This window comes from Xenopus laevis, chromosome 2S (assembly GCF_017654675.1).
Source record: "Xenopus laevis strain J_2021 chromosome 2S, Xenopus_laevis_v10.1, whole genome shotgun sequence".
In the NCBI taxonomy this organism is placed as follows: domain Eukaryota; kingdom Metazoa; phylum Chordata; class Amphibia; order Anura; family Pipidae; genus Xenopus; species Xenopus laevis.
Genome location: NC_054374.1, coordinates 163027306 through 163053613, shown reverse-complemented (window position 1 = coordinate 163053613; position 26308 = coordinate 163027306). Strand labels below are relative to the sequence as shown.

General features: G+C 39.8%; 1 protein-coding gene across 12 annotated transcripts in view; it reads left to right on the top strand.

The window, feature by feature from the left end:
• sytl2.S (synaptotagmin like 2 S homeolog) overlaps positions 1 to 26308 on the top strand; it is an 81729-nt gene that overhangs the window by 39668 nt on the left and 15753 nt on the right. For 3 of the 12 annotated variants that reach the window (XM_018248375.2, XM_018248377.2, XM_018248376.2), the window contains exons 4-10: positions 528 to 687; positions 1392 to 1467; positions 1914 to 2034; positions 4915 to 5700; positions 7324 to 7389; positions 8286 to 11618; positions 13619 to 17338. In XM_018248375.2, the coding sequence (XP_018103864.1) occupies positions 528 to 687; positions 1392 to 1467; positions 1914 to 2034; positions 4915 to 5700; positions 7324 to 7389; positions 8286 to 11618; positions 13619 to 17338 (8262 nt within the window). 12 annotated transcript variants of the gene reach the window in all.

Sequence of the window (26308 nt, the reverse complement as noted above, 5' to 3'; positions counted from 1 at the left end):
AAAACGTGAAAAAAGTTTGACAAAAAAATCTGAATTTGCAGTGTAAAAAAAAAATAAGATTTTTTTTCTGGATTAATTATACCCCAAGGATGGAAAAAGTCTGAATTCGAAAATCCGCAATCTCAGACCTGCCGAGATTGTATATAAATCCCGAAGGTATCTGCGCTGGTTTTCGTACAATAATCCAAAAATTTTGTGGGTTTCATGCAAAAAACCCTGGGAAATAACCCATGCGGATTTGGTCGGATTATATTTCAGAAAATGAGATAAATTTGGAATTTGATAAATAACCAGAGTTTAAATGTTAAGTGATTAAGCTTCATTATAAGGGACTACATTTCATCTTATTTTGTTGATAAAGAAACAATTTATTGCAAAGGGCAGAAGAGAGGAGCAAAACTAAACAACTCCTACTCAACGTTACTTTTTACTTTTTTTACATTTTAAAATAAAAAGGGAGAGTTTGCGGTGAGTTTGGAGAAGACAACTACTTCCCAATGTTTTCACCCCAACTTTTGTCTTTACAGCTGAATTAAGTAGAAACTATAAGGAAAACTCCTCCAAGAAGAGCTGGGCCAGCAGCGTCAACAAGGATGTGTTTATTCCTCCAGAGCTTTATGGAGTCCTGGAAGACCCAGAAGAGGAGCAAGGAGGCTTTGTGCCAGTGAAGGCTGAGGCCACACAAAGGTAAGAAGCCAACTTTTCCATGGTTTTAAGATCATGAAAGATCCATTGTATTAGGTGCCACCTGGTGAATGTCATTTTTATACCAGTGCTCTTATTAGGGGAAAATGCACTGGCCTTCAGAAAAATCAAATGCAACATTGTGTTTGTTTTTTTATATCCTGTGCCAGTGTTTTTTTTTATTTATTTATTTTTTTCTTCTTCATCAGCCCTCTATTACCAGCTAGAGTTGCCACCCGGCCGGTATTTTACCGGCCTAACCGGTAAAACACCTGCCGGGGCCGGTATTGCAAATTTACCGGCAATGCAATTGTCGGCAATTTGAAATACCCTTTAAAAAAAGCCCCTGGCATGCCCCCAATTCAAAAATAACTTACCTTTTTTCCAGCTCTGTGCGATGTAGCCACGCCCCTTTAGTGCCACGCCGCATGGCCCGCCCCTTTTAGCGGTAAGTCACGTAGCTCCGCCCCCTTTTGGTACCTGCCCCCCACTGGCCGGTAAAATTTTTTAATAAAGGTGGCAACCCTATTACCAGCCCTAGCCAACAGTGACATGATCATTAATGTAATGGAGAGGGTGTCCTTCTGCCTCCCTTGGGCTCCATGCTCTTGCAACTGTGGCAAGAGTGACTGCTACAATGCTTCTCTTGGAAACTAAACTCATTTTTGTTATGTCTTTGTTTAATACTAGTTCTTTGTTCCAATCAGTTCCAAAAGAGTGAGCTTCTTATCCACTGACAAAAACATGGAGAGTCTGAAGAATGAAAACGTATCTCCGTCAAGGGTATGCTTATTCTGTTGACCATGAATTTTCCATTGCTTGGTCCGTCAGTTGGTTTCCCATTGGATTAGTTCATGTTGTGCTCAATATAAGGATGCTTCTACTTGATCTTTGAAGTAGAATAAATAAACACCCCTTTGTGTAGGAGTTTATTTGCTTGTGTATCATTTATTTTTACAATAAACACAGTTTACACGGTAATATCTTGTGGTTTGTCCCACATTCAGTCTTCCACACAGGTGTCATTATCTACATTTCCACTGTATTCAGTAGCCCTCGCCCAATCCTCGCCCAACCCTCGCCCAAGCTGCTTCTCAATCACTCGAAGGTTCTTATTAAGCAGTAAACCTGCTTTGTAAACAGAGTCTCCCTCTACATGAAACATAAGAGCCAGAGTATTTTTTTTTTTAACAGAACAAAATATGACGTATATAATCTTATCATTTTAGCAAAGACGAAATCCCTTTAACTCTACAAACGAAGTAGAAGATGAGACGGAACATCAAAAGGACACACAGAACCAAGTACCTGTTAATGGCACAGATGGTGAAGACAAGGACCCCTACCCAGGTAATAATTCCTTCCCAAACTTTGGTCTAGAGAGCTTCTCGGATGTTTTTTGTTGAGTACTACTACTAAAAAAAGTTTTGTTTGGCTTTTTCTTTGCCAAGTAAATGGTCTAAAATTGAAGGGTGAAATACAATAATTTAGGTTGTCTTAATCCATATGGGGATATTTTGCTCTAGGAATTTCTGCCCATAAGCAAAGCCTGCTGAAAGGATCTATAGGACTCAATGTGGATATGTTGTCTGAAAGATTCATTCAGGGTTAGGTAACTGCTGTTCTATTGTTGACCAACATTGATATGATGAAGGTTTGGGGTCTTCTTCTTAATTCTCAGCCTATCTTAGATGTTCCATTCTTTGCATTTCAGTATGGTTCGGTCACTACCAGTTATTCCCAGAATATTAGCAGCAGAATTCTGGGGGACCCACCTGCCTAGAGTATTCTAATTTTAATCTTATCCTTGGAAAAAAAACTGTAATAAAAAACTTGGATTGACCATAGATTTCTTGGATTGACCATAGATTGCTTGGCTACAATGACAAGCACTACATGTAGCTTTGGGATTCTTTTCCCAGCTGTTTCCTGCAGGCAAGATTTAATGTGGCCAATGAGAAGTGACTTGTGATTCCCAGCTAAGGAAAAGTAACATCAGTAGAGCTGTATGCCATAAAAAAAAAAGATCCCTGTGTCCTCTTGTCTTCAACTTCTTTAATATATATTGTGTGTGTGTGTATATATATATATATATGTGTACACACACACACACACACACACACACACACACACACCACACACGTGTGAAAAACTATTTGCCCCCTTCCTGATTTATTATTCTTTTGCATGTTTGTCACACAAAATGTTTCTGATCATCAAACACATTTAACTATTAGTCAAAGATAACACAAGTAAACACAAAATGCAGTTTTTAAATGAGGGTTTTTATTATTTAGGAAGAAAAGAAATCCAAAACTGTGTGAAAAAGTAATTGCCCCCTGAACCTAATAACTGGTTGAGCCACCCTTAGCAGCAATAACTGCAATCAAGCGTTTGCGATAACTTGTGTATATATATATATATATATATATATATATATATATATATATATATATATATATATATATATATATATATATACTTACAAACCAAGCAGAAATGTAATGAGAAAAATGAAGTGATCAGCATAATTTTTTTTCCTTGAATAGTGATTGGTGAATTTATTCGCCAGGGCAAAATCATGGTGAATTTCTGCATTCTGCCCCCGGTGAATAAATTCGCAAAATTGCTGTCAAAATTGATGTACGTCCATTGACTTTAATGTGCGTCAAACTGAAGCGTTTGGCAAATTTTTCGCCAACAACTTCGCCCATCACTAATGCTGAATATCACTAGAACCAAAAAACACACTATAAGCCCAGATTTATAATGTAACAGGGATCCTTTAATGAAAATAATTCAATTGCACAAAGGTAAAGGCTATGAAGAATTCTCCACTGTTTTGCCTTTTGTTTGTGTCTGCAATAGAAAAGTACATTTCCCCACTGTACGTGAGCAGGTGACCTTATGTTTACAGGTTTTTCTTTTTTAAATGTCTTGTTAAACTGAGTTTGACATACAGATTTCCTGTAAAGTTTTATGGCATCTATGTGTAAAAGCAAATAGTCAAACTAGAAGATCTTACTACTGAATTGTGCTTAGTACAGGTAATTCCTATGCTGCCATAGTTTTATGGGATCTCTCTGTACAGACTATGAGCAAACTTAGGGACTGTTCCTGCTGAATTGTGCTTAGTACAGGGGAATACCTATGCTGCCATAGTTTTATGGGATCTCTCTGTACAGACTATGAGCAAACTTAGGGACTGTTCCTGCTGAATTGTGCTTAGTACAGGGAATACCTATGTTGCCATAGTTTTATGGGATCTCTCTGTACAGACTATGAGCAAACTTAGGGACTGTTCCTGCTGAATTGTGCTTAGTACAGGGGAATACCTATGCTGCCTTAGTTTTATGGGATCTCTCTGTACAGACTATGAGCAAACTTAGGGGACTGTTCCTGCTGAATTCTGCTTAGTACAGGGAATAGCTATACTGTCATAGTTTTATGGGATCTCTCTGTACTGATTACGACCAAATTTAGGGGACTGTTCCTGCTGAATTGTGCTTAGTACAGGGAATACCTATGCTGCCATAGTTTTATGGGATCTCTCTGTACAGACTATGAACAAACTTAGGGGATTGTTCCTGCTGAATTGTGCTTAGTACAAGGAATACCTATGCTGCCATAGTTTTATGGGATCTCTCTGTACAGACTATGAGCAAACTTAGGGACTGTTCCTGCTGAATTGTGCTTAGTACAGGGGAATACCTATACTGCCATAGTTTTATGGGATCTCTCTGTACAGACTATGAGCAAACTTAGGGACTGTTCCTGCTGAATTGTGCTTAGTACAGGGAATACCTATGCTGCCATAGTTTTATGGGATCTCTCTGTACAGACTGTGAGCAAACTTAGGGACTGTTCCTGCTGAATTGTGCTTAGTACAAGGAATACCTATGCTGCCATAGTTTTATGGGATCTCTCTGTACAGACTATGAGCAAACTTAGGGGCTGTTCCTGCTGAATTGTGCTTAGTACAGGGAATAACTATGTTGCCATAGTTTTATGGTATCTCTCTGTACAGACTATGAGCAAACTTAGGGGCTGTTCCTGCTGAATTGTGCTTAGTACAGGGAATACCTATGCTGCCATAGATTGCTTTCATAAGAATTTTACATAAAACTGTCATTAAAGATCACTCTATTCTATCCTCCCCCCTTTCTACACTGCCTATATGGTGGTTTTTGTTTCACAGTTGGCCTTTTTTTCTATAATTCTTATTCCCAGATGTCTTGCCCTCAAAAGTAAAATTTGGTGTGAAGTTGCCATACCCAGCGCCAGGAGAAATTGTCCGGCTTTCATCAAGCTCTCGCAAAGCCTCTTTAACAAATGGTGGAGATATTCCAATACCGAAGCCTAGAACAATACCACTGAAGAAAACGGACTCTCTAGACCAGTCTGCTTCCGACCTCAAAAGGGAGGATTCCTTCGGTAGTACTGGCAAACCCAAAAGCATTTTAAAACGCAGGTCCAGTTCAAGCTCTACAGATTCTGAATCTATAAGAATGTCCCAGAAAGCTGATATAAACAAAATTGTATTGCCCACCCCCATTCTGCAAGTGGGAAAAAAACATGTTTCTGCAGAACCTGTTGACGAGTCCCCAGAAAATTCATTGGATGGATCAAAGCAGGTGCGGTTCTCTGCAAATGTTCACCAGAACCCTCCTTCCCCAGGGGCAGATGCACTCGATGGCAAAGAAATTGATGAATTTGAAATTCTAGACCCAAATGTATCCCAAACCCAGTTGGTAAATCCAGTTCATGCATCTTCTGAAGATTCTTTGTTGGTCACAAATCCTTCCTCTGGTCTGGTGCTTGACATGTTAAAAAAGACTATGTATCGGAAGGGCTCAGTGGAAATCCCAGGCTTGAACGGGGCTTCAGTGGAAGGTCCAAGTTTAAGTACAAACTCTGCTAGTCTCAACGAAGACCTCCACAACATCACAGAAAATCCATTTGTACAAGAAACCAAACCTGAAATCAGTCTTGCATTGGAGGCAAATGTCTCTTCAGGTAAGGCATGAAGTAATATTTATAATATGGTATTATTTTACCTTGTGAGCGTCTACATTCTCATTAAACTATTCTGTATGGAGACCTGATAGGTTGAAAAGATGTGTTTATATATGTATCGTGGCCTACTGTACCTGCTGATGGGTTGTCACCATGCTCTTGAAACCAAGAAAGTAGGAACTGGCAAGGTTGATTTTGGTAATAAATATATTGTAGCGATGAAAAAGATTTTGGGGTGATGCGGTTGCCTAGAGGTTGTCTTCTAGATCATGGTCAAATTCTTGTTTGTATTGTAAGTGTTGTGCTATTGTATTTGTTAGACATTGGACATGTAAGCCATTTGACATGAAACAATTTACGTATATGGCATGTAAGGTTAATGAAAGTAATATATAGTTCTAGGTGTTAGACATGTTTACATCTCTGAGGCTTATTGTTGACCTATGTAGTGCTAGCCAATTAATTTTTTGGATTATAGTCCTTTCTTATTGACATATTATGTCCTTTCTGTAATGGAATGCAAGAACATATCACTCAATTCGTGGTTCCCAAGTTGCTTTTCATTGAGTGTAATTCTGGAAAGTCCTAATTCAAGGTAGATTGGTCCAGGATAACCTGTCAAAGATGCTTCCACAGGTCCATTATTTACAAAATTCACACAGGTCCCCACCACCAACTGCATAAACTGCTCTTCCAGTGTACGCCCCACCCAACTCTACATCTGTAAATAACAGCATAGCAGAGTTGCTCAACATGGTTCTGGCTTTCAGTCCACATGCTCTTGTTCAACAATTACTGCCATGGAGCCTGGGCTCTAAATGTAGAGTGGCAAGACGTGGCAGCTGTCGAGCTGCTTTTAAGGACCTAGTGCATGGGAAGGCTCCAGATTCCATGGGATAGTTCATGCAGTTTAGAAGAGGTTTTGAAACTAAATGTTAATATGGAAAAGTATCATTAGCTGGCATTTGTTTCACTGAGATATTCAAAAGACGTCCCTGAAATTTGATCTCTGAATATGAAAAATAACAGAATATATCTAAAAATCGTATTTAATTACATGACCTATCCATTCTATTCTTGGGGCAAACACTGACTTTTTAAAGGCTGCCTGTGGAAAAATGCGGAAGTTCATCTTATTTTTTTTTCTTTGCACCAGAGGAAAGACTTAAAAAGACTCTAAAGGCCCCCCATACACGAGCCGAAAAAAGCTGCCGACAGACCGTGTCGGAAACTTATTGGCCCGTGTGTGGGGCCATCTGATGGGCATCCCCGATCGATATCGGTCCGAAAGTCGGGCAAATGCCGATCAGGCAGGGTAAAAAAATCCCATTGGATCGTGGCCCATCTGTTCGTTGATGCAGTCCTGCGATCTGACTGCCTGTTTTGCCTCCATTCTGATCCAATTGTTGGGCCCTAGGGCCCATGATCGGATCAGCTCGATATCGCCCACGTCAATGTGGGCATATCGGGGAGAGATCCGCTTATTTCGCCAAACAAGCAGATCTCCCTGTGTATGGCCACCTTAAGCCTCATTCATTTCCTATAGACATTGATTTCATTTTTAAAATATACATTTTATAGATTATTATTATTATTGTATCATTATATGATTGTATTTCGTAGATAATGATCCTATTTATGCCATGGTGAAGAAACCGACAGAATTGTTATCTTCAGGCCTTTCCCAAGGTAAGTTGTACAGAATCCTTGTGTCCAAAACAGAGCTCTACCAGACCACATGGAGCTGCCTGAGACTTAGGTGAAATTTGTTTATTCCATAAAAAGAAATTGTTGATAAAAATTTGGCTCTGGTGTAGTCTTACAAAGTGGTTGAGCTCCCTTTGAAATAAAGGACTTTTGTCTTTATATTTCTGGGCTGTTAACCATCTCCTAGAGAAAGCTACAACGATGGTGGCCTTCACAAGAAAAAGGACCCTTTTGTCTGGGCACAAAAGCTCCTTAGAAAACACTACTGATGAAGTGAAGCAACATACCTAACTGGACCAAACATAATTCTATATGTAGTAATGCTACTTCCAAGTGCAAATGAAATGTATGTGGGTAAAATCTATCCATAATGTTAAGAGAACCTAAAAAAAACTAGAAACAGAAATTTCCAGTTCTCCCACTTACCAGCGCCCCACTAAACTGGTGCTGTGAAGTGGCAGTAGACTTGGCATTTCAATCAGAAGAGAAGGGTTTGTAAAATTATATGTAGAAATGGTATTTCTACATTTCACATTGTGATGGGCAGAAGCGGAAACACAGACCCATTATGCTTCACATTAACGGAGTTATTTCAGTGTAAAAAAGGAATGGTTTCTTGTTTTCTTCTATGGCAAAAAATATTGGTTTGGTTTGTTTTTTTCACTCTACCAAACTTTGCTGGGATAGTTTTGATTTTGCATGTTTTTTTCCTTTTTGGTTGATGGGTCCATTCTCTTGGCTTCTGCGTGCTGCTGTCTTGCTTTTTTTTTTTTTGGCTGCCCAATTATTACTACAAATATTAGGTGCAATAAGGCATTGAAATTCCCCTTTTTAATATAAATCATCTGGAACTACAGTTACTGTTAATTTTCCCACAGACTTTGATATGGAAGATGCCCATAAGGAGCCAAGATTCATTGGCCAAGGATGGAAGACACAAAACAGTGACAGAGGAGGACAAAAGCTGGTGTTTGGGATAAGTAGTGGCGGCGGTGGAAAATTAAACTTTGAAACAAACAATCTTTCTGATATACGCCAGCTAGAAAATGTCCCAAGCACTGAAGGTACTTCTAATAAGGAAAATGAAGGGGCTTTCCTGGATGCTGAAGCTAATTCCATGCCTGATATGGAAAGTGAACCCACTGATGATCCCACTGATATTTTTCCTACATGGAGGAGACCTTCCATCATAACCAATGAAAAATTAAGCCAGTCTATTACTGTTGACAATTTAAGGAAAGAGCAAAAAGATGCACAACACGCTGGTCTCCGAAAATTCAGTGAACCTTCACAAGAAAGTGTAATTCAGTCTGACTCTGCATACTCTTCTGAAGACCTTAAAGGAGAGAGCATATATACACCTTTTAATTTTAGAAATGTGCAAAGAGTAGAAGATAAACCTGATGGACTAATGAACAATTTCTACTCTAAAAGCAAACCATATGCAGTTGAGGGTAATACAGACAAAGCAAGTGTCCGATTTTTAGACCCAAATCTTGGTGTAACAGGTTTACCCATACCTTCAAAATTTGAAGCCGTGTATTTTAGAGAGAGGCTTAGTGATGGCCCTAAGGAGCAGATGCTTAACCCAGAACAAAAAACATTCGGGAATACAGAGGAAAAGAGCAACCTTAAAAATGATACAACTGTACCCCCAAGTACATTTTTTAAAGATGCAGTGTATATCAAGAAACCCTTGCATGTTGACAATCCACTCAGAAGCTCAAATGAGATGACCCCAGGTTCTCTTCTACCACAGAACAACTGTGAGATTATTTCTGAGGAAGAGTTAACATCACAGAAAGTAGCTTCATGGTTAGCCCAAACCCCTTCCATACATGGTGAGGAGCAAATAGATCTGAACGAAGAACAAATGTATCCAGGGGAGGTGCAGACTTATTCGACTGAAGAACATATATATGCAAAAGAGGAACAAGTACATCTAAATCAAGTTGTTGAGGAAAGTGTTGAAAGGTCTATGGTTAATCAAAAGTCGAGTGCTGAGGAGTTTAGGAGTGCACTACAGAAACTTAAAGAGGAAATGTTACAAGATCCTCCGATTACTGAAATGGAAAATACCCCTGATACAGGAAATGTAAAAGCCACTGAACCATTCCATTATGCTGTTGACAAAAATCAGATGGGGAAACCAACTGCTTACAAGTCACTGCCAAATAGCAGCTTTTTCCAACGTGTTATGCAGATATCTCACAGTATAAATGAGACACCATCTGCATCTCCAGATGAAAGACAAATGATTGAGAAACAAAGACCTCCTTCACCAGAGACAAATAACCAGAACAACCTTCTTTTAAAGCAGGAGGAAGTTATTAATGATCTTTCGCCACAGCCTATCAGAGCTCAAACTGATTATGCTACTCCATATGATAAACATTACACTGAAGTAATGAATTCCACAGATTCTGAGGCACATGAAGAGCAAGTTGTTCAGGAAAAGGTTGCAGCAGTAAAGGATGCCTTTAAAATGTCTTTGGAAAAACTTGAAGAGGAGTATAATGCTGCCCTTGCCAATGAAGCCCAACTAATTTCAAGCTCTGAAGGAGGAAGAGAAGGCCAAGTGCAGGAATCTCCTTCACCCATCATTGAACAGAGTGAGGAAGAAGTGGTTCCTGAAAAAGTTCCTGTGGTAAAGGATGTCTTTAAAGTTGCCTTGGAAAGACTTGCAGAAGAGTATGAATCTACTAAAGTCACTGATAGCCAAATCATTCCAAGCTCTGAAGAAGTTGATCAATGCTATCCATTAAAAGAATCTCCTTCACCCACCATTGAACAGAGTGTTGAAGAAGTGGTTCCTGAAAAAGTTCCTGTGGTAAAGGATGCCTTTAAGGTTGCCTTGGAAAGACTTGCAGAAGAGTATGAATCTACTAAGGCCGCTGATGCCCAAATCATTCCAAGCTCTGAAGAAGTTGATAAATGCTATCCATTAAAAGAATCTCCTTCACCCACCATTGAACAGAGTGTTGAAGAAGTGGTACCTGAAAAAGTTCCAGTGGTAAAGGATGCCTTTAAGGTTGCCTTGGAAAGACTTGCAGAAGAGTATGAATCTACTAAGGTCACTGATACCCAAATCATTCCAAGCTCTAAAGAAGTTGATCAAAGCTATCCATTAAAAGAATTTCCTTCACCCACCATTGACCAAAGTAAGGAATATGCATATGAGGTGGAAGAATCTGTAGAAAAGGTTACAGTGCCTGCTAAGTTCTATCAGGATGAATTCACTGCTGCTCTAAATAAGCTTCAAACTGAAGCATCAGAACCAGCATACACAACTGAGAGATCAGAGTCCAATAAGACAAATTTTATCAATACTGAAAACAAACCAGAAGAAATTAAGACCAATGTGTATTCTCCAGTTTCTCAGAGTAGACTTTATGAGACACTAGACAATATATACTCAAATGTAAGATTTACAAGTCCAGATAAAGGAAGAGTAGGATTGCCACATTATACAAATTTTAAGGTTATGACATTAAAAGAGAGAATTAGTGATGGCAACAAAGAACAAATGTCCAATCCAGAACAGTTTCAGGGTTTAAGAACATTCTGGAATACAGAAGACAAAAGTTCTAAAGAACTTAATGGAAACAACAAACGTGATGCCCGGTTAAAGACTAAGGACAATTTAAGGACTGAGAATGAGGGAAGTCTGAGTGATGCATCTTCTGCAAAAACTGGAAGTACTCTAAATGACCTGAGTGATGAGAATGCCTTCAAGGACATGTCATCAAAGGAACCTTCTGCTTTTGGGAATGGAGCAAGTGCCTTTGAAAAGGATATTACAGAAAAAAATGAGGACAAAAAGAATAATTTACTAAAGCTTATGAGTGAAAAAGTAACTTCTTTGGATATCAATCAACATATTGAAGAAGAGGACATAGGAGCTAGGGAATGGAATTGGGAAGAAGGCCAAGAGGCTGATAATACTAAATATGTTTCTGAGATGCCAAGCAGGGATGTAGTTATTTCCAAAAAGGTCTACCCCAGTATTGAATCTCTACCATCCTATAAGGATACAGAGGAGAAAAACCTGGAACCTTTAAATAACCCATTACCTGAACCACAGGAGCAGGACTCTATCATAAAAAGAAAGCCTCAAGACCTTTACTTTGCTGGTCGTCCTGAAGTCCTGGATAAAACTTCTGGCTCAGATCAATCTGGCTCTATAACGGGAAGCTCAGGCAATTTATTATGTGAGCATTTTCTTTTAATTCTATATATCCGCTCACGTTTTCTACAACATACTATGTGGTAGGGTGGGTAAATGTGCAAGAAACATATACAAACAATAAAAGTAGTAAAAGGGAACCAGTTTCAGCTAAAATTACTTCTAGACAAAAATCATTAATTAAGCTTCTTTTCTGGTTCCATATAAGAACATTGGATACACAGTCAAATTCTCCAACTTCAATATTGCTGTTAATAAATATATAAAAATATATTATATATATATTTTATAATAATAATTATTTTGGGAGGTTGATCTTTAAATCTTTTTTGCTTGTGGACTATTCTGGCCTATACACAAAGATCTTTTTGACCATAATGAAATGTTTTCCAATCTGCAGTTTGCAAAATCATTTTGCTTAGAGAAACCAGGAACAATTGATTAGTTTAGTGAGTGAGAACTCCTCAAATGTCCAGCCAACGCACAGTGGGAGAAAGTAACTGTATAAAAACTGCATTTATTCATTTGAAGTGATTGTCGGGCCAACATGGAAAAACCCAACTAGAGTCTATAGATGGATACAAGGTTCTAGCTAAGGAAACCAAATCATTGGTCTGGTTTATAAAAGCTAATTATCCTGATTCTAAGAGTATTTTACAGGATATTCAAGGCTGCTGTGTATTATATGCATATTAAATACAATTAGGTTGAGTTATAGCAACATTTTAAAATTAAATTGCAATGTCAACACAATTTCAGTCAAATTCCTAGTTGATAACCAACAAAACCCTGACCCCCTTCCCATGTTTAGAACAGGTCATTAGCAAAACAATATAGGTAGGAGATCTGTTATCCAGAATGCTCCAAATTATGGAAAGGCTGTCTCCCATAAGGCTCCATTTTATCCAAAAAATCCAATTTAAAAAAATGTCCTTTCTCTCTGTAATATTAAAATCGTACCTTGTACTTCATCCAAACTAAGATATAATCAATCCTTATTGGAAGCAAATCCAGCCTATGACTTTCTAGTAGACTAAGGGGCACATTTATAATGGATTTAACCCTTGATATTCGACCATCGAAGTTAAATCCTTAGACTTCGAATATCGAAGTCGAAGGATTTACTGCATTTCGTTCGATTGAAGGAAAAATCGTTTGTTCGATCGAATGATTCGAAGGATTTTAATCCATCGATTGAAAGATTTTCCTTTGATCAAAAAATGCTTAGAAAGTTTATGGGGACCTTCTCCATAGGCTAACATTGGTGCTCGGTAGGTTTTAGGTGGCGAAGTAGGTGGTTAAAGTTTTTTTTAAAGAGACAGTACTTCGAATATCGAATGGTCGAATAGTCGAACGATTTTTAGTTGAAGTAGCCAATTCGATGGTCGAAGTAGCCAAAAAAAATGCTTTGGAATTCGAAGTATTTTTCATTCTAATCCTTCACTCGAGCTAAGTAAATGTGCCCCTTAATGTATGGAGATCCAAATTATGAAAAGATCTATTATCTGGAAACTTCCAGGTCCTGAGCATTCTGGATAACCGGTCCCATATCTGTATTGCTATCAACAGTAGATAGTAAAGCTGTTTTCTGCATCTAGTGTGTACTTATTAGACATAATATACATTGGCTGGTATTCCAAGTGCCTTATTGCATTTCTTAGTATTACTAGGGAATTTGTGGAAAACAATTCATTGATCAACATCTTGTAGATTTTACTCTTAGTGGTTATTAGGAAATGGTAACTTCAGGTCCAACAAAGTCCTATTTTGAAGTAAATCATAGTTTGAGCCACTTTGTCCCCCCTATTTTCCTTCTGGGTTCTTATGGTGTAGCCACAAGATCACCGCTTCAGATGAAGTGGAGCTTAACTAGACAAATAAGATAAGTGGGAGGTTTACATCAGCCTTAATAAGAAATTACACGGACCTTTGTTGGGTGTTTATTTTGCCTTTAAATGATCATTTGATTTAATGACCAATCCACTTGGGCAATTTTAAAAAGTCATTACAATTTTTATGTTGCAGATAAGAAGCCAGAAAGTGAATCGCCTGATGTTTCAAAACCTAACTCCGTAGAACCAAAGCAAGGTAAGCCACCTGTAATAGGCAGGCCAGGGAATCCAGATTCATTGAACCCTGACAAGCATGCTATTGAGATCATGAAAGCACAGGACCAATCAATAACAAAAGTTCTAGATTGGTTAAATAAAAGTTCTGAATCAGGTGGCAATGACCCCATTTTTTTGGAAAATAAACCAGCCAGCAGCGAAAATTCTTTTTTGCCCATTCATAAACGTGATGAAGACAATAAAGTACCACTGGAAACTTTAGCATCGGGAAACACCACATCTTCCCTTCAGCAAAAGTCACCTTCGTATAATCTGCCTGTATCATTTGTTACAGCACCACTTTGTACAAGTAATAAAGTTGTCAGTACAAGAGATGAGGGAAATGTTGAGTTGACCCCCTTGGAAAACCTTGAATTCATTCAACAAGCAGAAGACCATATTCAGAATTCAACTGCAGAACCACTGGTTTTTGGAATAAGCAAAGGTGGTTTTGGTAAAATCCATGTTGCAGAATATATGGAGAGCCAACAGAAAGAAGATGCTAAGTCTCCTGCAAGACTTTCATCTCTAATGCAAAAGGACACTGTGCAAATTGATGAGAATGGAGTACAACAAACCTTGGTGCCTGTTCTTATCCAGGGCCAAGCCAGTGCAGATAAACCGTCAGAAATGTTGCGTAAGAATAGTTCAGGGTTCTTAGAAAATGGTGAGTCACTTTCACCTATTAACACTGGCTTGTCAGAAGCATTAGGAGAACCACTATTGTTTGGCTATTCTAAAGGTGGCAATGGTAAAATCCAAAGCCCGCTAATGATTGAGTTAGGTGACATGGCCAATATTGTAGAGAATACTGACAATTTGGACTCCACTAATCTAGAAAACCAAGTAACATCAATTATAAGGGATGAACAAACTAAAAATAAAATAACAGGTTCTGATCATGTTCTTCAGGAACAGCTTATAGCAGAGAATGCATTGGCACCATGCTCCTACCAGAGTGAAACTGAAAATAATAATGATAAACCAAGTGCCAAGACAAATAATGACTTATGGACACAAGCCAGCATCAAATATGTTCCTGGAACAATGAAGGCTGTTCACATTTTTAGGGAGAATTCAAACAAAACCACTGGAGAGTCACTTAATCTTGGAGAGGGTAAAAATTGGCCGGCCATTGATTCTGGTGAAAAGGACACTGCGGAATTTCCACAAGATGCTGAGAATACAGATACTGGCAACCAAGTAGATGAAGTTACACTAGCTAATCACCAAGGTGAATCAGTTCAAGAGTCAGGGTCAAAGATAAATAATTTAGAGCATAAGAACATAAATGAGGTTAAGCGTTTCTGGGAAAAAGGAGAAAAGGAAATAAATGGCCAATCTGAAATGAAAAGATCTGTGTTAAAAGACGTTGATGTCCTGGGAAGTCAAATTCATGTGAAAGAAAGTATAGCGGCTTTTAGTCAGAAAAGTAGTTCATTCGAAAGTGATGAAGGCCACCCAGGCATAATAACATTCAGAAGAGTAATACTGGATGAAGAAACCTTACCAAGCATTGCTCAGCTAAAGACATTCTGGGAACAGGAAAGGAACAAACTGGAACGCAGACCTAGAAAAGAAGCAACAGAAAGTGAAACAGGCCAGAGTGGAATTAAAACCACTTTTGCTACACCACCATTGAATTTTGATAAAATGGAGAAACGAAAGAAGTCTAGAAAGAGACATACCTTTCACTGCTTTTTTGAGAGTGATCAGGATTCCGTGCCAAAACATGACTATTTGGCTAGAGGTATCTCATTGAATGATGGTTCAGATGATCTAGACAAAAAGTACCATTCTGCAGCATTTCAAAGTTTAAGAAGTTTCTGGGATGCAGGGAAAAACACTCGGGATGATGTGACGCTTCCACCAACTGGAAAAAACCTAGGACCACTAACTATGCAGCCTGCTACAAGTATTGACCTACAGAATGGGCCAGACTCGATGGCTTTTCAAGAGAAAAGTGGGCAAATGTCCAATCTCTCAGATGAACAGCCATCTCTACTTTGTCATACAGACACAAATAATACAGATATTTTAAACAAATCTCAGGCAGAAATAAACCCGGATTATCCCAATCCCCAAACTAGTTCTTCACAAGAACCTGTTTCAGAGACCATTGTCAAAACTGTAGCTCCATCTAAAGTGGAGTTTCACTTCAGTGAAAGATTAAAGAAACTTAAGACAGAGATCCTTGAAGATGATCTTGATTTTGGAAGTGTGGCGCACCCCACTTGTGAAAGTATTCCTCAAGGTAGAATGATTTCTGAACACTTTTCACAAGATACAAAAAAGATTGAAATGAGGGATCAGGACACTGAGATGCTAAAACTGGGTCAAAATCCTGACCAGAAAAGGTTTAAGAATAGTCAATCAAATATTGTTGAAGAATCTGATACAATATGCAATATACCCACATCTGAAATCTTTATTCCCACAAAAGAACAAATTGAGGAAGGCATAAACAGCCCCATCTCAGATCTGAAGGAAAATAATACATCTCTAAAGGAAGATACAAGTTACCAGACAGAATGTTCAGCACCCGCTTCTGAGGAAAGTGCTTATGCCACACAGGAGGAGTTTCTATCTAGTTCTGAAAGGGTTCCTCCTGAAGGAAGGTCATTTAATAACGAATTGGAGAATAGTGGCAATGATCTGGAGAAACGTATTGAGAGGGATCCTCCTCAAGAAGTATATGAGGGTGTAGAAAAAACATTTCTGAAAAGAACTCCTCATGACTTGAAAAGTAGCTTAGACAAACTAGTCAGAGAGTCTGTATCACCTGCTGAGGGACAGTTACTTCCTTCAATAGATACAGAAAAATTATCTGTATCTTCCCGGCCTTTGGGGCCACTTAATTTTAAGGACCTTTCCATGCCAGAAAAGCAGAGTAAAAAAGAAATTATAGAGAAGATAGACAATCCAGTCATTCGATCTAGACCTGTCTCTACTAATTTTGATACAGGACTGGCAAAGTTGTACAGAGAGTCACTTGATCTGGATCCTTCAGCCTTGGAAGCTTCAGCTCAAAACCCAGTGAGTGATGAGAGTTTGTCTGCCCAGAATTCTCCTTTTATAAATGACCCAGAACTACACGATCAAGCAAGCCCTGAGGAAAGCATTTCTTCTGATTCTATGTATAGTGATGCCTTGTCAGAGGTCATAAACACTGTCAAGAGAACTGCCGTTCAGCGTAGGGCATTCTTTGCTAATGATCTCCAAAAATCTCAAGAAGTAGTAAGTGATGCTGAAGACCTGATAGGAGGCAGCCACTCAAAGCCCTTTATTCAGACTGCTTCTGTCGCTGTCCGGCTCAACACATACAACAGGAACATGAATGAGCAAGAAGTCCATGCTGATAGTTCCGCTAAAGGTGGACCAACTACAACAGCGTTTTCAGTGTCTCAAGAAAAAGCCACCACTGCTAGGGATAATCCTAAAGAAGAGGGTGCTGATGACTACACAGTTGATCCTCATCAGCTCGTTAAGCAAAGTACTCCCCTTAAGGAAAGAAACAGCTCATTGAGGAAGAGCACCATGCAACTTTATCTCGAAGCTCCCTATCGAAGAGACCTTTCCAAAAGTATTGATTTTGAGCTCACCGGATACCTTACCGATGAGGCAGGCCATCAAAAATGTATGTTGGTGATTTCTTGTTCTTCTTTACAGAAATTCTGATTAACTTTACAGGAGGCAAAATTGGGAAGTGCACTTAACCTGTCCCTTGTATTGAAACATTGAACCAGTTTTGAGAGTGTTTATAACCCTTTTTCTTTACCAGTCTAACTCCTCATTTGCTTGAACAGGATGTCAAAACGAAGCCATTTTTTGCCTAGATTTCAAATGTCTATTGCCTGTGTATTGCGCGGTGCTCACGTGTTTTGTTTTGTAACAGGAATCGAAGAGTCTGATCCGATTTTGAGGGCCCTGAAAAGGAGCAGTACTAAAACACTCCCACCCCTACCAGTACAGGAGGTTTCCCTTGAGAAGTCAAGTGAGAATGTAGCATGTCTGCCATTCCTAATGGCTTTAAGCCCCTTATTAACCAGCTAACATGCCATTTCAAAAACCCATAACTTCTCACTAACCAATGATACGTCTGAGATTTTTCTCATTATAGTACAGATGTCACCAGAGCCATTGAATATGGTGAATATATTTTGGAAAATTCTATTTGCAAAACTCTGGTCACATCCGTATCAAATGCAGCTTTGCATAAAAAAAACATTATTTCTTTTGACAATTTAAGTCTTAACTCTGAAATTGAATATTTTCTCAATTATAAGTGTGTTTCTTGCTGAGCATTATAAAGCTCACCAGTCACCGCAAGCAACTCTGCAACCTGGATTCCTACATTCAGCTGTTGATCATTCAGTCATAATCTATGCTGCGTGTGTGTATATGTGTGTATATGTATGTGTATATGTATATATATATATATATATATATATATATATATATATCTATATATATATATATATCTATATATATATCTATATATATATATCTATATATATATATCTATATATATCTATATATATATCTATATATCTATATCTATCTATATATATATATATATCTATATATCTATCTATATATATATATCAGTGTACTTTAATGGCCATAACAATCATTTCCCATAGTCACCCATGGTCAGCATTCACCAATGGGTTAACATCCCCGTGGGCCAGCGGACAGGACCTCCCCCAATAGTTCAAAAGGTTACACTTCCCTTCTCCCCTCAGTCTTTTTTGTCCTGTCCGGGCCGGTGGATAGTATTATCTTATAGGAAGAAGACTAACTATGGAACAGGAGGGTAAATGCCTAAAAAGCTCCCCTTTCAGGGTTTAGCAGGGTCGAGTTTACCTGGAGCAAGATCTCTCCTCCCGCTTGCGGGTCAGGTGATTTCTGTAAGCAGAGGGACAGTGTGCTGTCTCACGGCGATCCTCCCTGTGAATGGGTTAGGGGAAGCCGGTGCAGGGATGTGCGCGCTGAAGAGACGCGGAAGACTTGCATAGCAGCATGCGGGCAGTGGAAATGACGTCCGCGTGCAAGTTCCCGGCGGCCATCTTGGTAATGGAGAGACGCATAGCTGGGGAAGACAGGAGGTAAGGGCGGAAGTGGCCGGGCGGCCATTTTGGATAAGGGAAGGCAGCGCAAGTTTGAATGGACGATGCGGCGCCAAAAGTAAAGCAAAAGTAGCGCTTATACAGGCGCAAGGTTGCGCAAGGCCCTTACACTCTGGGATAAAGTTCATAGGGGCAGAGTTCAACCTCCCCCTATTTAAAGAGACCACACTTCCTGTGGGTGCCATTTTGCCAAGCAGTGTATGCTGAGCAGTAAGAGCACTTGTTACAGGTATGTGATATTTTATGTAAGTTTTCAGCTGGAAAAACCCCCTTTTTGTAAAAAAGGAAAGTTGCTGAATTATGTTACTCTCTTTACCTAGTTCAACTATGGAACCTGGTATGACGGGGAAAACCTCTCAACCCAGAGGGAAAAGGTGAGGTTTTAAGAGAGTGGAATAATTATGCAGGACAGCAGGCTTGATTTTAATACATTGTTATTTATGTTCAGCCTTCCTGCCTCAGAAGGAAGAAAAGAAAAGTCACCTGAAAAGCCTTCAGTTTCTGCAGAAGCACGTCAGGAACCTGGTACTTCTATGTCGCAGGAAAATCAGATGTTTGCGGAGTCCTTGGCTTCAGTGATAAAACAAGCAGTTATTCAAGGATTCCAGGAAGTATCGAATGCCAAAAAGAGACCTAGACATTCAAGACAGATGGAATCACTGTCTGATGTCTCAGAAGGAGATTTGTCGGAAGATCCCGAAGCTTTTTCACAGGTGGGATCAGAGGAAGGAGAAGTGGAATCAGAAGAAGAATCCACTTTTGATATAGCTGTTATTGATCCCCTGATAAAAGCAGTCAGACAAACCCTGACTTTTCCGGTGGAATCGGCAAAAGTCTCTTCAGCAGATAAGCTATTTCCCTCTTCAAGGAGGAAGGCGGTAGGTTTTCCTGTGCATTCTTCCATCAAGGAGATTATCATGACAGAATGGAAGAAGACGGAAAAGAGAGCCCAAACAGCGGGGAAATTCAATAAGAAATACCCCTTTGAGGAACAAGAGTCGAAGTTTTGGGAGTCACCACCAAAAGTAGATGCAGCCATAGTTAGATTGGCCAAAAAGACGACCCTTCCAGTAGATGATGGGGCATTATTTCGAGAACCAATGGAAAAGAAGATGGAGTTTAATCTGAGAAAGGCATTTGGAGCAGCAGGAGCAGCCTGTAAGCCAGCGGTTGCACTAACCTCAGTATCTAGAGCGTTAAAAGTATGGCTGTCCGAGCTTGGTGAGGCAATTTCATCTAATGTAAAGAGACCAAAGCTATTGGAAATGCTATCAGATTGTAAAATGGCGACAGAGTTTATGTCGGATGCTTCAATCGATCTCGTGCATTTGTCGGCTAGATCCATGGCCTTATCAGTGGCAGCCAGGAGAGCACTATGGTTAAAATCTTGGGCAGCAGATACTGCATCCAAATCTAACCTATGCCAACTACCGTTCGAAGGAGAAATGTTATTCGGTGAAAAGCTAGATGCTATTATAAAGAAAATATCTGGAGGCAAGAGTGTGTTTCTCCCACAAGAAAATCCAGCTAAGAAAGGCCGTTATGAACCCAGCTATGGAAAAGCTAGGGATAAAACATTTAAAAGCTCCAGACAATATAAGCCGGGGCGAGAATATTCTAGGCACACCTCGTGGAGATCAGGACGTCAAAACTCTAGGGGGACCTCAAGAAGATCGAGTGGTTTCTCCTCAGCCCCTTCTACTTCCAATCAGCAATGAAGGTGGCAAGGCCCAGAGCATGGTAGGAGGCAGATTAGCCAAGTTCTCACATGTCTGGGCCAGAACCATTCAAGATGCCTGGGTGCAAGGTGTGATAGAGACAGGATGTCTACTGGAATTCAAGTCTGTACCCAGGAAAGATTTTTTCATCGAGTCAGTGTTCAAAGTAGGAAACGAAAATGCAGAGGTGGTACAAGAATACTTGAACCAGCTATTCGAGTCAAAGGCGATAGAACTAGTTCCTCCAGAGGAAAAATTCAAGGGCCTTTACTCAAGACTTTTTCTGATAAAAAAGGCATCAGGAACATTAAGACCGGTGCTCGACATGAGAAGAGTGAACAAGTTCTTGCGAGCCAGAAAATTCAAGATGGAGTCTCTAGCCTCCATTATGCAAGCCGTGTCTGTGGGCGATTGGCTGACGAGCATAGACCTGAGAGATGCTTATTTTCATATACCAGTGGCAAGCATGCACAGGAAGTTTGAGATTTGCAGTAGGAGATCTGCATGTGCAGTTCAGGTGCCTACCATTCGGTCTATCCCAGTCTCCAAGAGTTTTTACGAAGGTGCTAGTGACACTTATAGCAGAACTCAGGAAAGAAGGTTTGGCAGTGTATCACTATCTAGACGATATTCTGGTGGTGGCAAACTCAAGATCCGAAGCCAGGATACATACTTACAGAGTGAAAGAATTTCTTCTAGCCCACGGATGGGTAGTAAACGAAGGAAAAAGCAATCTGGACCCCAAACAAATTCTTCAATATCTGGGGGCCCTTTTTCAGACAGATCAAAATCTAGTCAGTCTTCCAGTGGAGAGACAAAGAAAGGTGATAGAGCTGATAAGAACATTCAGAAAGCAGAAGAGTGTCTCAGTACAACAATGTTTAAAAGTGTTGGGAACCATGTCGGCAACCTGTCAAATAGTCAGGTGGGCAAGATGGCACACAAGGCCCTTGCAGAATTTTCTGCTAAGGAAGGTGAGACATCCTCACTTACATTTACAAAAGAAAATAGAGGTGCCACAAGAGATAAAAACAAGTTTAACTTGGTGGTGCAGTCGGCAGAACCTGGCAATAGGGGTGCCCTTAGAAGAGCCAGAGTGGGTGATGGTAACCACCGATGCATCAAGCGTGGGGTGGGGAGCCCACATAGGCGAAAAATACGTGCAAGGCACCTGGAAAGGAGAAAATGTTTCATCAAACATTCTAGAGTTGAGAGCCATAAAGAAATCTCTTTTTTCTTTTGCACACCTGTTGAAAGACAAACAAGTAAAGATTGTAACCGACAACACCACGGCAGTGGCATATGTGGTGAAACAAGGGGGCACCAGAAGCATGTCACTGATGGAAGAAGTAAAACCCTTGTTTCAATGGGCAGAAGGCTGGCTGGAAGGATTGACGGCGATTCACCTTCCAGGCCGAGAGAATCTAAAAGCAGACTTCCTCAGCAGAACAGTGATAGACCCAGGGGAATGGAGCCTACACGAAAACATTTTCAAGGAAGTCGTAAGAAGGTGGGGGCAGCCAAAGATAGATGTCATGGCATCCCCACAGAACAAGAAATGTCGCCAATTCTATTCAAGATTCCCTTGCAAAGGGACTTATGCAGTGGATGGCCTGAGCCAAAGGTGGTCGGAGGACTTGATCTATGTTTTCCCACCATTTCCCTTAATCTGGAGGATATTGAAAAAGATAAAGAGAGAGAAAGTAGAGGCAATCGCAATAATTCCCTATTGGCCCAGGAGGCCTTGGTTTCCTCTTCTCCAGAAGTTGGCAATAGAGGAGCCAATGATAATTCCGAACTTCCCAGGATGGTTGTCGCAGGGAGCAATCCAGATACAAGAGCACAATCATTTATCTTTGATGGCCTGGCGGTTGAGAGGGAAAGATTGAGGAGCCTCTCGCTTACAGATGAAGTTATAAATATGTTATTGAAGTCAAGGAAAAGTAATACTTCTTCTCAATATTACAAGGTGTGGGGAAAGTTTGCGGAGTTTGTCGCAGGGAAAGGAGAAGATCCTTTGGTTCCATCCTCTGCAATGGTTGTAAGTTTTTTATTCTCAGGATATGAGAAAAATCTACAATCAAGTACGTTAAGAGGTCAAATATCGGCAATCTCAGCCCTGACTGGTAATAAGTGGGCAGAAGATCCTCTAGTAAAGAGATTCTTTAATGCCCTAATAAGAATAAAACCAATGAAGAAAAGTTTTATTCCTCCATGGAACCTTCCTTTTGTCTTGAAAGTATTAACAAAAGCACCTTTCGAGCCATTGCAAAAGTCCTCATTATGGAACATGACTTTAAAAGTAGTCCTACTAGTGGCGATAACCTCGGCTTGCAGAGTAGGGGAAATGTCTGCTTTAGCAGCCTCGGAGCCACATACAGTGGTATTTGAAGACAAGGTGGTGTTAAGACCTGCATTTGGGTTCTTACCTAAAGTCGTTTCTAAGTTTCACTCAGATCTGGAGGTGATTCTTCCGTCCTTTTGTCCAGATCCTAAGTCAGAAGAAGAGGTAGTATGGCATACTTTGGATTTAGTGAGAGCCATTAAAATCTATTTGGAAAGGACGAAGACATGGAGAAAATCAGACAAACTGTTTGTAATTCCTAACGGTTCAAGGAAAGGTCAAGCTCCAACTAAGAGAACCATCAGTTCCTGGATTGTTGCAGCCATCGCTAAGGCTTACAATGTGGCAGGCAGGAAGGTTCCCAAAGGGTTGAAGGCTCACTCTACCAGGGCGTTGGCGAGTTCCTGGGCGACAGAGGCTGGGGTGTCGCCTGACAGCATCTGTAAATCAGCAAGGTGGTCTTCAATCAATACGTTTGTGAAACATTATAAATTAGATGTATTGGCCTCCCAAGAAGCAGCATTTGGGAGAAAAGTGTTGCAATCTGTATTACAATATGTTGAATAAAAATTTCTGTTATGCAATTATTCCCGCCCCTCATTTTAGCTTAGGTAATTCCCATTGGTGAATGCTGACCATGGGTGACTATGGGAAAACAGGAAATTGTTTATACATACCGTAATTTCTGTTTCCTGGTCACTCTCCATGGCAGCATTCACCAGGGAGTTTCCCACCCTCATTGAGGACAAGCTTTATAATTAGACTGAGGGGAGAAGGGAAGTGTAACCTTTTGAACTATTGGGGGAGGTCCTGTCCGCTGGCCCACGGGGATGTTAACCCATTGGTGAATGCTGCCATGGAGAGTGACCAGGAAACAGAAATTACGGTATGTATAAACAATTTCCTGTTTTTATGACCTTCCACCATTTTTGTTAATGCCAGTGACATTAGTCTCCACAAAACATGACTGATTGAGAAAATATCCAATCTAAAGTTCAAGTTGCATGGCTAAATGTTTAACTTTTTCTCTGTTTATCTTTTTTTAATATAATAACACATGGGGCAGATTCACTAAGGTTCAAATGGTAAATTCGAATTTTTTTTGGTCAAAACTCACAAATTCAAATTTAAAACCACCAACTCTAATTTGAATGCGAGATCACAACTCGACCCTGGAAAATTCGATTCGTGTTTTCGGATCGAGACTATTCGATTTAATTTTAGACGAATTCATTTTTTTTTCATAAATAACATACCAGTTGAATTGTGAATAAAATCAAATTTAAAAAAAAAATGCACATTACTTTAAAATCCGACCTTTGAAAAATAACCCCATAGTATGATATGAGTGTAATTAATCATGCAATGTGGAAGAGCAGTTGAAGAGAAATTTTATTTCAAGGTTGGCCTGTATAATAGGTCAACTTATCAATATTTTGGGGCCTTAATTGAATTTGCTGTGGAGCCCAGTAAGATCTAGTTAAGCCACTGTCTGGGTCTCCACTCACAGGCAACGCGTCGGTCTGGGTATAGACACAGAATGGATTTTGGAGCAGAAACTCGTATGAATTTTTGAGCTGCACCCAGGCCAATGTCCGTACCTCTTGAGTGGAGACGCAAGACAAGGCAGTCCCGGCTGATATATGAGCAATTGGCCAATGTCTGTTTTTACCTGTGAGCTGTTACGGGAAAGTAGCTCTAAAACAGAAGTGGGTTTTATAGCTGCAATAAAATGTAGTTACATGACCATGTGCAAGAAACCCCCATTATATGTTCTGCATAAACATTAATGATGTGGTAAAGTGACTTAAATATAAAGTACTGTAAGTAAAATAAGCACGGGAACCAGGCTTCTTTATTCGCTTTGCTACTTTTGGAATTCCACAATAAAGACCAATTGCAGGTCTACCCATGTGTTAAAGACGGATGTGTCTGTTTAAAGGGATACTGTCATGTGAAAACGTGTTTTTTTTTCTTCTCCAAAACGCATCAGTTAATAGTGCTGCTCCAGCAGAATTCTGCACTGAAATCTGCTTTTCAAATGAGCAAACAGATTTTTTAATATTTAATTTTGAAATCTGACATGGGGCTAGACATATTGTCAGTTTCCTAGGTGCCCCAGTCATGTGACTTGTGCTCTGATTAACTTCAGTCACTCTACTGCTGTACTACAAGTTAGAGTGATATCATCCCCCTCCCCTCTCCAGCACAGAACAATGGGAAGGTAACCAGATAACAGCTGCCTGGTAGATATAAGAACAGCACTCAATAGTAAAAATTCAAGTCCCACTGCGACTCCTTCAGTTATATTGAGTAGGAGAAACAACAGCTTGCCAGAAAGCATTTCCATAGTGCAGCACTGGCTCGTTCTAAAAGCACATGACCAGGCAAAGTGACCTGAGATCCCTTGACTCACCTCCATTGTTGCTTCTTCCCATGCAAGTGTTATTTGTGATTTGATGAATTTTTCATTCATATATAACCAAAGGCATTTCTGTTAATAGTAGAGGGTTCAATCGTATTTATTGCAGCAGATTTTTTGGGTTCTGATGGCTCTGGATTGTACAGAACATTTGTTGGGCAGGATCATGATTGTGACATCACTCCTGCTTCTTGGTCTTTGGGATATGCTGGCTGTATTCCGAGATGGTTAAGTGCATGTCCCAATGTAGGAAAACATTTTATGTATTTAATGCCCAAAACATATTCATTTCAGCATTCGTAAGGTAAGTTCACTAATAACGTAGCTTCTAGCCGGTGCATGTAATAAATGGAGTTAATGGAAAGCCCTAGCGGCTCAACCACCAAGGGAGAAAAAAAAGATTGTGCCATGTGATAGAATGTCTTATTATTCAATGTTACAATAATGCCACCTTCTAATATGTGCAATTAAAATTCTCTAAAGTGTCTATTGACCATTATCCCTGCTCATTTTTATTCCATTGACTCCTCTTATTACATGGCACCCATAGAATAAGCAGTAGATTTAGCACAAGCTTCCAGTTTAGACCTCGCTGCTATGTAAGAGTATGTTGCTATAAGCTCAGATCTCTGCTACCGGATAGTTTTAATATTAAATAGCACAAACTCAATTCATATCATTACTAGCAGTGACTGACCGTAACAACCTGCTCTTCCCAGTGAGATTTTCTCTTATTATTCGGTGTCCCCTGGAAGGAACAGTAAAGCTTGGACTTATTGCGCTTGCTATGGCATTAATAATGACCCTCATACACAGACGCACAAAGCAGGAATAACCTGTAGTGTGTATGTTGTGTGTGTTTGCGCACTGAAACATAGAACCGGTCCATCTACAATCTTCTGCCCTGTTCAAATACATAAAGCAATTTTTCACTTCTACATTATTATTCTTTTACATGCAATCCTGGATTAAAACTGGATTAAGACAAAATAGA